This window comes from Hyaena hyaena, unplaced genomic scaffold (genome assembly GCF_003009895.1).
Source record: "Hyaena hyaena isolate Hyena2069 unplaced genomic scaffold, ASM300989v1 scaffold_410, whole genome shotgun sequence".
NCBI lineage: Eukaryota > Metazoa > Chordata > Mammalia > Carnivora > Hyaenidae > Hyaena > Hyaena hyaena.
The window spans coordinates 1,256,616-1,272,259 of record NW_024081042.1 but is presented as its reverse complement, the minus strand read 5'-3'; the positions used below and the strand labels follow the sequence as shown (position 1 = coordinate 1,272,259).

The 15,644-nt window shown below is 35.5% G+C and overlaps 1 protein-coding gene across 9 annotated transcripts in view; it reads left to right on the top strand.

Annotated features, from left to right (window-relative positions):
- Positions 1 to 15,644, top strand: part of FNDC3A (fibronectin type III domain containing 3A) — a 147,113-nt gene that overhangs the window by 71,768 nt on the left and 59,701 nt on the right. For 7 of the 9 annotated variants that reach the window (XM_039252154.1, XM_039252156.1, XM_039252152.1 and 4 more), the window contains one exon: positions 15,299 to 15,375. The exons of 1 other annotated variant lie outside the window; for it this stretch is intronic. In XM_039252154.1, the coding sequence (XP_039108085.1) occupies positions 15,299 to 15,375 (77 nt within the window). Of the gene's footprint in view, positions 1 to 10,759; positions 10,868 to 15,298; positions 15,376 to 15,644 lie in introns of those variants that run through there. One more of the 9 variants, XM_039252158.1, reaches the window with a different exon arrangement.

Genomic DNA, 15,644 nt, shown 5'->3' with positions numbered 1-15,644 from the left:
GGAGTTTTTCCTCTCTTCAGTCTTTATCTTTAGCAAGCCATCAAAAGGAGTTTTTAATCTCCTTTCTGCCATTTAAAATCATGTTAGCTGGTAGGGACTTGCTGTGAGAAGGATGGAATGAGTAGGATATAATAGTGGCCAACAGCAAATGATCAAAATACATAAATCATGACGGGAAAATTAAGACCTTATAGTCCAGTCTTCTCCTGATGAAAGTTGATATGTAGTGGAAAAGTATAGCAATGTTTTCAATTGTGAAATAGCATTTGGTTCCTACTGTGAAAAAATGTAGATTTAAAGATTACTCTTCAAAAAGAACCAGAAACACAGATGTGTCAGTAATTTTATGTCTTCCAAATATTTCTTTCATATGATTAATACTTTTTAAAAAGAAACAAACCAACCTTAGAATGAAGGAGAGCCCTTACTTTTCCTCTTTTTTTTTTTAAACAATTTCTCATAGGAAACAACATGAAAGCAAATGCCCAAGAATATGGGAAAGGATCATTGGCATGTTTTCAAGTTAGTCTGATTATGTCAGATGAATGATGATAGAACAAAAGATTATTAAACTTACCTTCAGCTCTCATCTCTCTTCAGCTTTCCAGTTCTCCTGGGAAGTGATAGTCTTTGAGGAAAAGGAGTGTTAATGTTTTAAGTGTAGAGACCTAATTTCTTCTCAGAAGAGCCTACAGGTGAATGTGAACATTCTGTGGCAAGCCTCCAGTGATAGGTTCTTTTCCTGTTAGGGAAGAGGAGATCTCTAATTCTAAGGGTTAATTCAGGGAGAAGATATTTTGAAACCTTCTATATAGTTACTCATAATAAACCATCTTCTCCAATCCATCTGTAACTTTTAAAAGAAATCAATATTTTTATGTCAGTAAAACTAAAAATAGCGAAAGCCCAAAGAAGATGATGATAGTGGAAAAGGTAGCTATGAATTGTGAGGCCATGGAATGTATTGCTTCAAATCTAAATGTAAATGTTATTTGTCAGGCACAGCATTTTATATAAAAAGCTTAATAAATGATGGTATATTCTGCAAACGATCTGTCTAAAGTGTGGCTACAGAAGCAATTTTCCAGATAACACATGTGGTTGGTAGAACCTTATGACATGTTTTAAAAGATCTAGACCTTAAATCACAGAAGTTGTAAGGAAATTTAAAGATAAATATATAAAGTGGATTATGTGGGAAATCTATAATTAAAATTAAAAAGTTAAGCTATTATGTAAAAAGAATATCACAATCCTTTTTAACATTAGCAGTAGTGATTTAGTGTAGTCTGTGCATGTTGGATGACTGGTCTGCCCTGTCATGTGGGCAGTTTTTTTTTCAACCTTTGTGGCCTTAATGTTTGATCCTGACAGCATTTGCGTCATTGATGCATATCACTGCCAATGTGATGTCAGCATGTGGGTGTGCAGTTACTGAGAGATAGTTAATCTAATGTGCTGCAGTAAAATCCCAAGCACTATTTCCTACTAGAGTAACAAAGAATGATTCATCATTGTTCACATTAGACTGATACTAAAAATAGTAGTGTTCACAACCTGCTGTATCCATGAACATTAATATCACAGCCTTTGTAGCTTTCTAAACAAGAACATTAAAAATAACTTCTTTGGAAACAGATGCTTGATAAACACACCTCCTACTTCAAATTTTTTATCTATATACAATTCAATTTAGTGCCAACTAAACGTTTTTCTACTTAGTGTGCTTATCACTGGTAAATCTAAATGCCTATTAGCAAATCTAATTATACAAATTTTTAATTAGCTGTACACAGATACAGGAAATTGCCCATAATTCTGGATCATACTTAGGCCCCTAATTTAAGTAGTCTATCTAATCTTAAAAAAGAATAATATATTTTCAAGGAAAAAGCCCTTGAACATCTAAGCAGTGAATAATGGCCTTAATCTTTTCTCTTTCTTCTGTAACTCTCAGCATTACCCTGTTCCCAAATTATAATCACCAACTTATTAAATTCCTGGACTCAATGCCTATGCTAATTGCCTGCCTCAAGTGAATAAATGTTGCCAAGTATTTTGTAGACTTATCAGATAAGCATCTACTATTAGTAGGGTGATTTTATTTGGTCCCAATTTGTCTAGGACAGTCCCAGTTTATACATAACTCATCTTGGTGTCCAATCAATTCAACATTTGTTCCAGACTTTTCATTGTTTAACAGAGTATAATTCAGTGTTTCATTAAAATAAGCTGTAGTGCAGGGTGCCTGGGCGGCTCAGTCAGTTAAGCATCTGACTTCTGGTTTCTGCTCACATCATAATCTCACAGTTTCATAAGTTCAAGCCCCACATGGGGTTCTGTGCTGGCAGCATGGAGCCTGCTTGGGGTTCTCTCTCCCTCTCTCTCTGCCCGGCCACTTCTCTCTCTCTCCCCCACCCCTTTTCTCTCCCTCCCTCTCTCTCTCTCAAAATAAATAAAAAACAAACTTAAAAAAAATAAGCTGTAATGCATCTGTTCATCTACCATTTTGTATTTCCAGCTTCAGCCATGACCTCTAGTAAGCAGTATATCCATCTGTTGTTTTCACTTTAACCTATGATTAAATCTTAAAGGCAACTAGACTAAATTGTTTCTCTTTTTCTAACCTTTACCAGAAGCAAGTCAGGGACAGCAGTGAAGGTACTTAGAAGTAAATCAAAATAGTCTTAGATCTAGGTGGCTAGGGTCAGATAACTCCTTCCAGTCTCCTAGTAGTGGTGGCTGCTGAAAAAGTATGTGATGCTGCTGCCCCTACTGGCCACTTGGCATCATGAGGTGACCATTGGGAAGCATATAGGTTAGATGAATGTAAAGTACATGCAGGAAATAAAGTGTAAACATCCCTGCCACAGAATATATGGAAAAAAGTCTGAATAGTTTTGTCATTTATTGTATAAATCTATAACTACTTATTATTTGCAGTGCTTTTTTTTTATTTTGCAATAAATCCTTCAGCAACAGTGAGCTAAAAAATTTTTTTTAATTTGGTTAAATATTTATAAGAATCATAAATGGAGACAATTCAGTGAGTTTTGTTTGTTAAAATTTGGAGGTAGTTGTGGTACCAGTGAAAATAATTGGACTGAGATATTTACACATTTCAATAGAAAAAAATAGAATTATGAATATCCTCTATTTAGCAGAATTTGCTCAGATCATACTAGATGGCACCTAAGAATCAAGAGTATTCCCTGAATATAAATATTGTAGTCTTAAAATATTACAGAAAAGAGTCAATTAAAGGTGTCAATATTTTCAAAGTTATTAACCATAAAATAGAATAGTTGCAGGCAGTTTTATGAAAAAATTAAAAATGGACTATACTGAAAAAAGAACATTTTCAGTTAAAGACCAGGGATATGGAATTAGAGACACATAATAGCTAACAGATTTACTAAAATACATGGATATGTACTAAGAATAATTGTTCTAACACTATTTCAGTATCTAGATAGTTAATATAAAGAAGTCTGTAAAATATTCTTTAATGTACTTGTATATATGTTTTAATAAAACATTATATTTTTTAACACTTATTATAGCTTTTCATGCCCTTCAATGTAATAAAAAGCAGTTTGTCAATCAATAAAGAATTATGTAATTCTAATGATTGTTAGGCCCCTCTTTCACTTTCAGAAGTGCCCTCAACTGGATGATGATAATATGATTATCCTTCCTCTACTGTTTCCTCCCTCTTGCATCACCAGAACTTAGCTAGTCTCAAAAACAAATCCTTATCTCTCTTACTATTAAGAGTTACTCCCAAATCCTTGTCCATAGATTTGGGGAAATTTCACCAGTTTAAGAAATGGGAAAAATAAGGATAATATAGTGGTTTTTCAGTAAGCCAAATTTATTGAAGTTAAATCCCTTCAGTTTTGAGGTTAAAATATTCTTTCTTTATGAATGATGTGGTAATATAGAATGGACTTTCTTCTTTTCTTAATTTCCTCCCTGTTTCCTTTTAAGGCCATAATTTGGCTTAATAAAAAGCTGATTACTGGGGCACCTAGGTGGAGTGGTCATTAGGCATCCAACTCTTAATTTTGGCTCAGGTCATGTAGTGAGATTGAGCCCCATGTGGGGCTGTGTGCTGAGCGTGGAGCTTGCTTAAGATTCTCTCCCTCTTACCCTTTCCCTTGCTCATTCTCTCTCTCTCAAATATGAAAATTAAAATTTTGTTTTTTTAATATTTATTTTTGAGAGAGACAAGAGTGCAAGTGAGGTGGGGCACAGAGCGAGGGAGACACAGAATCTGAAACAAGCTCCAGGCTCTGAGCTGTCAGCACAGAGCCCAATACCAGACTCGAACTCGGGAATGGAAAGATCATGACCTGAGCTGAAGTTGGACACTTAACCCATTGAGCCACCCAGGCACCCTAAAATATAAAAATTTTAAAAAGCTACTTACCTTAATAAGTCCCTAAAATTTGTTTCAAAATTTTACTGACACATAAATCAAACTACTTGGGAAATACTGTATTAGAACACAGATATCGCTATAGATATCTCTGTTCTCTTGACCAGTCTCTGGCTAAGATCTAGCCTCCTAACTTCATCCAGCTTCCCTCAACCCCACTTAATCCAAAACCATGAAAACATGGTTTTCACATGATCTTCACATTTGCTTTCTATTGGCATGAACCGTGTAAAGTAAAACTTTTATTAAATTGATACCTTAGTTCAATATAAATAAAGAGGGAAATTATAGAGAAAGAAAATGCTACTATGTGGCCAGATATGCAAGGTGACTAAGGCCCCTAAAAGGGGAAAGAGGAAAAATACAGACAAGCAAATGAGAGAGATTTAAAAGAAAGTTTGACTTGTGCCCAAGAACAAAGTTATAGGTTCTAATTCTTTGTCCCCCTGATCTTCCTGAGATTATTTACATGTGTCACCATCGGTGACTCTCCAGCAAGAGACTCCTTCTAACTCCTTGATTAGTTGTAGATATCATTGACCTTTCCTAGTTGCCTAGACTGCATGGACATGCATCAGTTATAATCTAAGCTGCATGAGCTTAACACATGTTATTTAGATGTTCATTGAGAACCTGTACCTTAATACTGCCACAAGAATCAGAATCACTGTCATGGTCAGAATCAGTCTTTTGAAGGATTAGATATATATTTGTAGAGTAGAATGAGATGTATTTCAGATCCCCACTCTTCAATTCATGTCTTAATAATTTGAAACCACTGAGTTGAATCAGTCTGCCTCTTAAGTTTTCTAACATGCAGTGACCCAGACATATTACAATCTAAAAGCGGCCTTAATAAGCACCTGATCTTGGTTCTTTATTGGCCGAAAAAAATTATAAAATAAAAGTCCACTTACACAGCACCTGGGTGGCTCAGTCGATTAGGCATCCAACTTCAGCTCAGGTCATGATCTCTCGTGGGTTCGAGCCCTGCACTGGGCTCTGTGCTGATAGCTCAGAGCCTGGAACCTCCTTCTGATTCCGTGTCTCTGTCATTCCCTCTCTCTCTCTCTCTCTCTCTCACCCTCCTCTCTCCTCTCTCCCTCTCTCCCTCTCTCTGCCCTTCTCCCACTCACGATCTCTCTCTCTCAAAAATAAATAAAACATTAAAAAAAATTTTTTTAATAAAAGTCCACTTTAATTTGCTTTATAACTAGCAATCCCTTTCTGCGCATCTGCTGATTCAGCTGTCTTGCTATCTTAGCTGTTTATTTTGCAACTGTTTTTGAGGGTACGTTGCTTAAAGTTAAACATTTATTGATGCATTACTGAATTTTATATATGACAGAAGTCAGCATGGGGTTATACCTGCTTTAGTTTTTTCAAGCCAAATCACTACTGTGCTCTATGGCAGCATAAGACATGCTTTATCTGCATAAACTATCTTGACAATGCGGTCTTGGTGTCTTAATTTTAATCATATTTCAGTTCATACAGACCAGAAAGGTTTTATGGCCCATCTCTAGAAAAGGCATAAGACCAGCTTCACTCCCTATTTATATTATTTTTTCTATCTTAATTTTCCCTTTCCTTCAGTTTGTCAGCTGTTTTGTTTTGGGGTTTATTACTTTGAGGAGTTTTTTTAGCTTTTGTTTTTGTTTATATATCTCTTAAATCTCCTTAAATTGTTTCTGGAACAGGCTTGGCTATTAAGTAATTCAGTTTTCCATATGAGACATCCCCCACTTACTAGAAACTTTTAGAGTCTTTCTTCACAACAGTTCCAGTGAGATACATTTAGGTACATTTTGCTTTGTTTTCATTCTGTGTAACTAGCAAATATTTGAGGTGCGTTATGTCAGGTCTTCCATCCAAATGTTTGGTGCTTTTCTATTTGTAATTTATCTTCAAGTGAATCTTGGTAAAATTATGCTGCAATTTTCTCATTCATTTTGTAATTTGTAATGTTTGTTATGTCCTAAACAGGAGCGATAGTATAATGTAATGGTGAAGAACATAAGTTTCAAAGCTAGACCACCTAATTCTGTTAACAGCTTACTAGATCTGAGATCTTGCAAGCTACTTAATCTCTTTGTATCTTAGTTTCCTTACTTATAAAATGAAAATAATAGTTATTCCACATCAGATGGATATTTTTCAGATTAAATGAGTTAATATCTGTAAAGCACTTAGACCGGTGCCTGGTACCCAATACATGCGTATAAACAAAGTCACCCAAGTGTCACCACATCTTGTATTGACAAATCTACCTGAAAATTAGTAGTTCAAGAATGCTAATAGTTAATGTGTTAAAACATTATAAAAAGTCTAAACAATTTCTGTGACATGTCATGCTATTGATTTAAGAGAACCCTCTGCAAAATGTTTGAGAGTGTTGTGAAAATAAAAAGCAGGTGCATTTTAAGTTTATTGGAATTGTCACATAATCAGCTAAGAAAGGGAAAATGAAGAATAAGCTCATCACTGCATGATGCATTCCTGTTTATTCCTCTAGGAAAATTGTTTGATGCACATTCTTGAATTAAAAAGGTTTTTAGGAAATATAAAATATGTGTGTCTTGCATTGTCCTTATTATAACTGTAAAGTATTTGAAAGTATGGACCATGTCACTCATCCTCGGCATTAAAACTTTATGGCAGCTGTGAGGATAATGAGGATGGAGAGCTATAGAAGGATTGAAAATAATGAAGACAGTTGAAAATACTGAACGGGACAGAAATAACCAGTACAGCAAAGAGCTAGTGGAGGATGAAGTGGAAGTTAGATCAAGAGTAGAAGTGGATGGAGCACCTGAGTGGCTCAGCCGATTAAGCTTCCAACTTCGGCTCAGGTCATAATCTCCTGGTTCGTGAGTTTAAAGCCCCACATGGGGCTCTGTGCTGAGAGCTTAGAGCCTGGAACCTGCTTTGGATTCTGTATCTCCCTCTCTCTTCCTCTAACCCACTCATGTTCTCTCTCTGTCTCTCTTTCTCTCAAAAATAAACAAACATTTAAAATTTTTTTTGATTTAAAAAAAAAAAATGAAGTGGAGCAGTAGCTTTGACCTGGTGAAGGGACAGTGATTCTGCTGAAAATAGAAGAAAGAGGTGAGAAAAGTTTATAAATAACATTGAAATAGTTCAATTTCGTGCTGACATACATGGTTGAGATGAGGTTGGGAACGTCCTTAAAGGGTGGTGGAGATCTCTGATAATCACTCTAGAAAACAGGATAGACTATTTACCAGAGATGAGTTCCTAAAAGGATTCCTGAGCAATGCTGATGGCTGAGTTAAGGTTGGAGATAACTAGATTTATAAACATGACAGCCTGAATGCCATTTGATTTCTGTAGTTCAGATCTAAGAGAAAGGAAGTTAATTATCTCATTAAAATTAGAGATTTGGGGGGAGGGGATGTAAAAGGAAGACATGGATGGGAAAGGAAATCAGGCAATGAAGGTAGTGTTCAATCAGGAAGAAAGGGAAAATTATTATGAGAAAGAACAAATATTGTAGAAGAAAGAGAAAACTGGAGAGATGAAAGATAGATGTGGTGGCCAGATACTGAAACATGAAAGTTTGGGATTTTAAAGATGAGACAGTGGAATTTTAAGTGATAACTTCCAGGATGTGTCTTTGAAGATAGGTTACTAAAAACAGAATGCAAGAAAATTTGAAGCTAAGTTTTTTAGACATTAAAGTCATTGTACTGATGGACTAGAGTGGGATAGACGGGGGAGAAAACTGAACAGCGTGCTGCCAAAGTTCTCAATAAATGAGAACAGCATGATGGGCATGGAGGTGGGCACTTGTGGGGATGAGCACTGTGTATTATATGGAAACCAACTTGACAATAAACTATTTTTAAAAAAAAAAGAAAAGAATGTAACAGACACCACCTATACCCCCTTAGGTTTCCCTCAGGAAATCTGACAAAAGACCCAACTAAAAATAAGTAGTAGACCATAAAACATACGACCCATAGGACATGACATGACCACAGATCACCCCTCATACAATGGAAATGAGCCAATCAGGAATGGACAGCCCAGCACCTAGAGCTATCAAGCCCATAAGGGTAGAACCTGAGAAGGAACAGGGGGGGAGAAAAGAGGGGATGCCCAGAACCTTATAAAACAAAGGTCCTTGCCTATAGTTGAGGGTATTCACCTTCAAATGCCCCCTCTCTGTAAAGAGAGCTTTCATACTAGTCTTACGTTCTCATCTTATACCCGAATAAACTTTTACCTGCTGCTCAAAATAAATAAATAAATAAATAAAAATGAGAACAGCAATGAGAAGGGGTAGAACTTCATGTCATATATTTATATGACATGATCTCAAGGAAAAAGAAACAAGCATGAAACTGGAACAACAGTGGTAATGGGAAGCAGCCTCGGATTATCTGGAGAATGCCTCAGGAGAGAATGGGAAGCCTCTACTCCCAAGGGCTGCTGAAAAAGCTATCCTGGTGGAGCCAGGTTTCATTTCAAAGAAACACATTAATGGGTGTTCTGTGAAAAGATTGAGAATATAGGGAAATTTATTTATAATAGGGGGAAAGGCTCTAGTGAACACAGTGGAAAGAGTTGAGAAGATTATCAATTTAAAAAAGTCAGGTAGAAACATAGCTGTGTGAGAACATGAGCGAAATGAGAAAGTGGGCTGCAGAGTCTTGCCTTTTGTTTAAGGACTGAAAATCAGAGGCATGGTTAGATTTGCTGAGAGGCTGATTTACAAGCAGATTCTCTTGAGACCAGGACACTACTCTCAGGCCTTGTTCTTCAAGGCAGTCTTGCCTTTTAATAGGAACTTTGAAATTAACAATTACTCTTTGCCACTTTTGAGGATGGTTCTTTAGTGTCTTACCTCCTCTGGAGTGACTGGCATGTATTTATTGAAACCTATTACTCCAAGTTATCCCTTGCTAATTCTTTTCCACCTTCTTAGGAAAGGAGGCTTTGAATGTGGTGTACATAATTTTTTTAATATACCCTTATTATTAGATAACCCTGGCTTTGCTTCATTGTGTGCCCTTGGCAAGATACTTAACTGCATCTACTTCAGATTCCATACCTATAAATGGTGCCTTTATCAGTTATTGTGAGAATTGAGTTAACACATGTAAAACACTCTGAGTGGTGCCTGGCACATACTCTGCAATATATAATTATTTCTGAAAACATGTAGTAATCATACTTTTATTTATAATAATAGCTATCATTTATTGAGTAGTGCCAACCAGTGTACTCAGTACTTTAAATACACCTAAATTGAATCTCACAACAATGCTACGAGGTTGATAATTTTAACCTTTTTACAGAAGGAAAAAGACTTGAAGAACAAAAATTGCCTTGCTAAAAAATACTGAAGCTTTTATTAAAACTTAAATCTTTTGTTATCAAAATATATTTTCTTTCTGCTCTGCAACTTGTAAACAAATCACAATGATTATCATTACTTACACATTAATATTAACTATGAATAAATTTCCTTAGCTTACATAATACCATGAAGTAATGACAGGACCTCCAAAAGTTTGTACAGTCTTCTTCTCCTCTCTTGTAACAACATCTCTGGTCTCTGTAGGAGCTTAGTTATTGTGTTCTGAGCCTGAACCATGGCCTGTCTTAAGATTTCATGAACATGAGTGAGAATATCACCCACCAAGTATCTATTAATATCCAGGTTAAATCTTAAACATACAAACAACAAAACTAAATCAGAAAAGAAGTGAAACCAACACTTTAAAGTGATCATCTTTATTAACTTGAGAGGCAAATGCCAGCTTGAAACATGAATCCTACATTTGAGGAACACTTTGATCAAGCCTGTATTCTGTAGACAATTGTGTGATGTGAGCACTCTTTAACACTTAAGTGTTGAGCATAGAGAGTGGATCAAGTTACAGAAGGATGTTTCAGAGCGAATCTTCTAAATTAATAAATGTTATATGTATCTTAACCTTTCTAAGTAGAGGTAGCAGTCTGAATAATAAAAACAATTCAAGATAATGCCTGTAATGTTATAGAAAATAAATGAAAACAAAGAATACTGTTTTACATCAAATATGTTATTTCTGTAGGTGTATTTTAATGAGCTTTTGAGTTAGTTCAGAAGGGAGTCTGAAGGAGCGTCAAATTCGAGGCGGCAGCAGTAGAAACCGTTTAATCATTTACTATATCCCAAACGCTGGCAGCAGGAATGTTTGCGGTTTTTTTTTCTCCTTCCCTTTCCGCGGGTCACTGCACATCACGTGATGGGTATCACGTGACTCGGTCAAAGGATCTTTTCCTCTCGCTGCTCTGCGGAAAAAAAAAAAAAAAGGCAGAACCGTTCTCCAATTAAAGCTGCTAACGTGTACTACGCTGTTTCCTTGTTGGATTTTCTTGTTCTCTGCTGCTACTGTAAAAACAAAATGAGTGGTAAGATTTACTGTTTTTGAACATTCTTCTTCTATTTTAAAACCTAGAAAGTATTGTATTAATCTAAAGTCATGCCGTGTGTTTTTTTCAATAGATGCCAAGTGTATCGCAGTAAAATATTTTAAATTGGCCATGTAGTTATAAAAAGATTAGACTCTATTTGGAGATGGGCTGATTTTGTATTACACAGTACATTATTTTTTAGCGCCTTTATTTCACTAGGTTTTCTTTTTACAACTAAAATCTGAATATTGGCATGCGATTATTTGGAAGCCATTGTGAAAGCTTGCTTGTAAAGAGAATGTGTAGCACGTCAGCAGCCCGTTGCATTTTAAGAATTTAAATTAAAATTTGCAGTTTCATCAAAAATTTTTTTAAAACCCTTTAAATGTGAATGTATGCTAATAAAAAAAATAAAGAATTAAACTTACAGTAGATGAAATATCACCTTTATTAAATCATTGATGGCACTTTTTAAGGAATGGAGGTGAGGGGCTTCTCAGATTTCTTAAGACAGTTGGTAGAGAGAATTGTTTCCTCTTCTGCAAGGTTTTGGAATAGGTAATATGCCCTTAAAAATGATTAATAGCTCTATGACTTGGGGTAGATTTTGCTTATGTTGTACAGATTATTAAGGAGCTGCTAGGTGTATGTACAGTTGTTCAGATAGCTTGTCTTATACCAGATGTGCGTTTAATGGTACAATCTGTAACAGATTTGGCTTCTTTATTGGAACAGACTACCCCTCACTGCATTTAATCAGGGTTTGTAGTTAATCTTTTACTACTTTCAATATTTTATTCCAACAGTTCTTTCAAAGGTATTGTTGAAACTGAAGTGGTAAACGAACATTTGCATCAGTAAGCATTCAAGGTTTTAGGGTTTTGCTGCTGTAGACAGGAATAGCAACTGAAGTGGTGCAGTAAATATTGTGGTTCTAAATTGTATTTACTGTGTTTATATATGGTATTTTATGTGTTCAGTGTTGAATGTTATTTCACACCAGTGTTTTAGATACTAAATATGGTATCCATGAATTGTCTTTTAAAAAAATTAACCATGTAACATTTCTGCCTCAGGATAAGATAATTTACTTGCTAGAGTGAAATGATTATTTCACAGGGAAATGAGTTAATCATTATTCCTGGACTGCAACAAGTAAGGTATTTACTGCTGGTTTATTTTAGGTTTGCGCTATTTCATTGTGTTTTCAGTATCATACTTAAACATAATTAAAGAATAAAGTTGAATATTGTAATACTAAAACATAAGTATAAAGTATAAAGCAGTCTTCAAAGTATGTGGTTTGAACTGTAACTTTGTAATATTTATATATTAATATTTTTAGTAAAAGAAAGGCAACCCAAAGCAGCTATATAGTTTTGCAATTTTAAATGTAATCAGCAATAACTTATTTTTTACTCTGGGGGCTAAGAAACAACAACAAAGACTTATTCTGATGACTTGATTTAAGAATTAATTTGACAGGGGCGCCTTGGGTGGCTCAGTCTGTTAAGTGTCTGACTTTGGCTCAGGTCATGATCTCGCGATTCATGGGTTCAAGCCCTGTGTGGGGCTCTACTGACAGCTCAGAACCTGGAGCCTGCTTCGGATTCTAGTACCCATCTCTCTATGCCCCCCCCACCCCCACTTGTGCTTTGTCTCTCTCTCTTTCTCAAAAAAATGAATAAACGTTAAAAAAATTAAATTTGACATGTGAAAGGAACCACAGCCCCTGGCACATTAAGTAGAAGCTCAAAAAATATTAATTTCCTTTACTAAAATTGGAAGTTGGATTTTCAGTGAATTCTCCTCCTGGTTCCCAGCTAAATGTCACATACTATAAATAATACCTAACCCAGTTCTCAGGATTCAAAAAGCTAGTTTACTATAATTTTATTTGAATTAGACATAAAACAGCATTTTCTTAAAACTATTCTCATTTTCTGTTGAGTCCACCATAGAGAAGCTAAAAGATAGGTTTTGGGGCACCTGGGTGGCTCAGTCGGTTAAGTGTCCAACTTCAGCTCAGGTCATGATCTCAGTCTTTGAGTTCGAGCCCCACGTTGGGCTCTGTGCTGTCAGCCCAGAGCCTGGAGCCTGCTTTGGATTCTGTGTCTCCCCCTCTCTCTCTCTGCCCCTCCCTCACTCATGCTCTATCGCTCTCTCTCTCTCTCTGTCTCAAAAATGAATAAACATTTTTAAAAGTTTTAAAAAAAACAAGATAAGTTTTGGATGAAGACTTTTTGGCCTAGAGGTATAAAGCCCCTCACAAGTTTTATTGTGTAAATTAATAGGTTAATTTTGGCTTTAATGTAAGAAAATTTTATTCTTCCTTACTCTTGTTTTTTTTTTAAGATAATGAAGACCTTAATTTTTCTTAGAAGCATTGGAGTATATATTTCTTAAGCCTCAAATTACATCAGTTGCCACTGATACATAGTATTTTATTGTTTACTAAATATGTTGTGTATATATATATATATATCCGTAAATGAAACTGCCTGGTTTTCAATCTTTGTGCTACCACTAGAGCAAGCTTAACCTGTCTGCCTTAATTTCCACATCTGGAAAATGGGAATCGAATGATTGTGAGAAGAAAACAAAACAACAACAACAAAAACCCTAACACATAGTAAGTTAGTGTTAGTTGTGTATGATTAGCTATTTTAAGAAAATATTCTGAACAACTTCATATATTTGGTGGACTTGTTTTGGATGTGAAGAGTATTTTGTTGGAAAAGTTATTTTTATAGTCACATATAACATAATCTGGTAGTCTGCCCACACACAGGCACATACATATACACTCCGTATTTCCTCTTAACCGCTTGACTCTTTAACCTATTCTCTCCCTTCCTCTCCCTTTCTTTTCTTTCGTTCATCTCTCCCTTCTATCTTTCACCTCTTTTTCTTTCCCTTCCCCTTCTCTTCCCCCCCACCCCATTCCATCTCTCCTCACTCTCTTGTCTTCTTCTTTACCCTCCCCTTTTTCCTCTTATCTCTTCCTTCTTTGCCCCCTCCCTTCCTCTTATGCCTGTATTTCTCCTCCATCCCTTCTGTCTTCCCTCCCCTCTTGCTTTACCACTGTTTAGCATTTATCCTCATGTACCCCCTTTTCCTACATTCTCTTTTCTCTTTCCTTCTTACCGCTCCCTTCCTTTACCATGTCCGGACTGCCAACCACTTTGTTGTTTGGTTGTCACTCCCCTCGCCTGAAAAGAAGAAAGTGGCTGCAATCTGGATTTGCTGTAACCTCCGTGCTCTTCATTCTGTTTTCCTGAAGTATGTGTAATGTTACCAGTGAAATTGATTTCTTTTTTTGCTCTATGATTAAGTTTTTCCTCCTCTTTAAAAAAAAATAATTGATATCCATTATATGTACTCTCCGTGTTAAAATTCCACATATAAAAAAGAACTCTTCCCCCGTTACATGCTTCATTAGACTCTTGGGTACCTTTATTCCTAAGAAATGAGTAAGGCTCTTTGAGAATGTTTAATCTCAAGTTATTAAAAACTAGTGGATGAGGGGACAGTGCAGTCGAAAGTTACAAGGGAAAAAGGTTCTGAAGGTGAGATGCTTCTTTTAAAAAGTTGCATAAAACAAGTAAGATTTTAGTTACTAGAAAAAATAAAATACACTTTACAAAAGTGCCTGTTTTATCCCACAAATGTTAAGAGATAAATAATATTTATAAAAGTTATCTGGAAAGGATAACAGTAAAAATGAAAGGAAATACAGAATAAGACAAGCTGAATTTTCCTTCCCGCCCCCCACCCCATAAATTTTCAGTGTAAGAAACAAAAATTGTTCCTTGGCTAAATATGCATGTATAGGATCTTTCTAACTTTGTTTTCAAGCCCCCACAGACCTGACTTACACATTACACAAGAGGCTTTGAACACTAACAAAGCAAATCCCAAATTTTCTAATTCTTCTTCTCCTTACTGCCTTTCCCTCTTGGCTTTTTTTCTGTTGTTTTTCAAAGTTTGCTTTTTATATCTTTCATTGATTTTTATATGCAAAGTTTAGTTTGATTCTCCTCTAGGTGTTTCTAAACTTGCAGTCATAAGATTCAACAGGTATTTGTAAAGTAAATATACTCAAGACCCCATTGTAAGCATAATAAATAAGAATCTCTAGGAAAGCCTGGAAATTTTTGTTTTAAAAAGCTCCCCAAAAGGCTATTATCATCACCAGAAGGATTTGAAAAATGGAACTGCAGGTAAATAATATCCACTGTACTTTACAAGATAAACTTTTATGTTTTATAGCAGGTAAATCATCTGAATTTCTTTTCATAGTAATACAGTTACTGTTAATTTGACTGTTTAGTTTAGATGAAGTATTCAAAGTGTAATTCAAATTGTTTTCAACTTTAGCTTGCTAAGTAATCCTGGATTGACACATCATTTCTGTGATTCATTCAGGTCCTGCTCAGGTTCCAATGATGTCCCCAAATGGTTCTGTGCCTCCTATTTATGTGCCTCCTGGATATGCCCCACAGGTATGTTTTTATGTTCTTTTTATATCTATATAATAGGAACCATAATGTTACTGTTTTAACTTTAATTCAGATTAAAAAAATACCATTTCAGTACTGAAGCTTACCCAGTACAGTATATCTTTGGTAAACCTATTTCAGATATTTTTTTTTAATATTTCTTTTTTTTTCTTTTTTTTAAAATGTTCATTTATTTATTTTTGAGAGAGAAAGTGGGCGAGCACGTATCCATGAGGAGTAGGCACAGAAAGAGTTGGAGAGAGAGAATACCA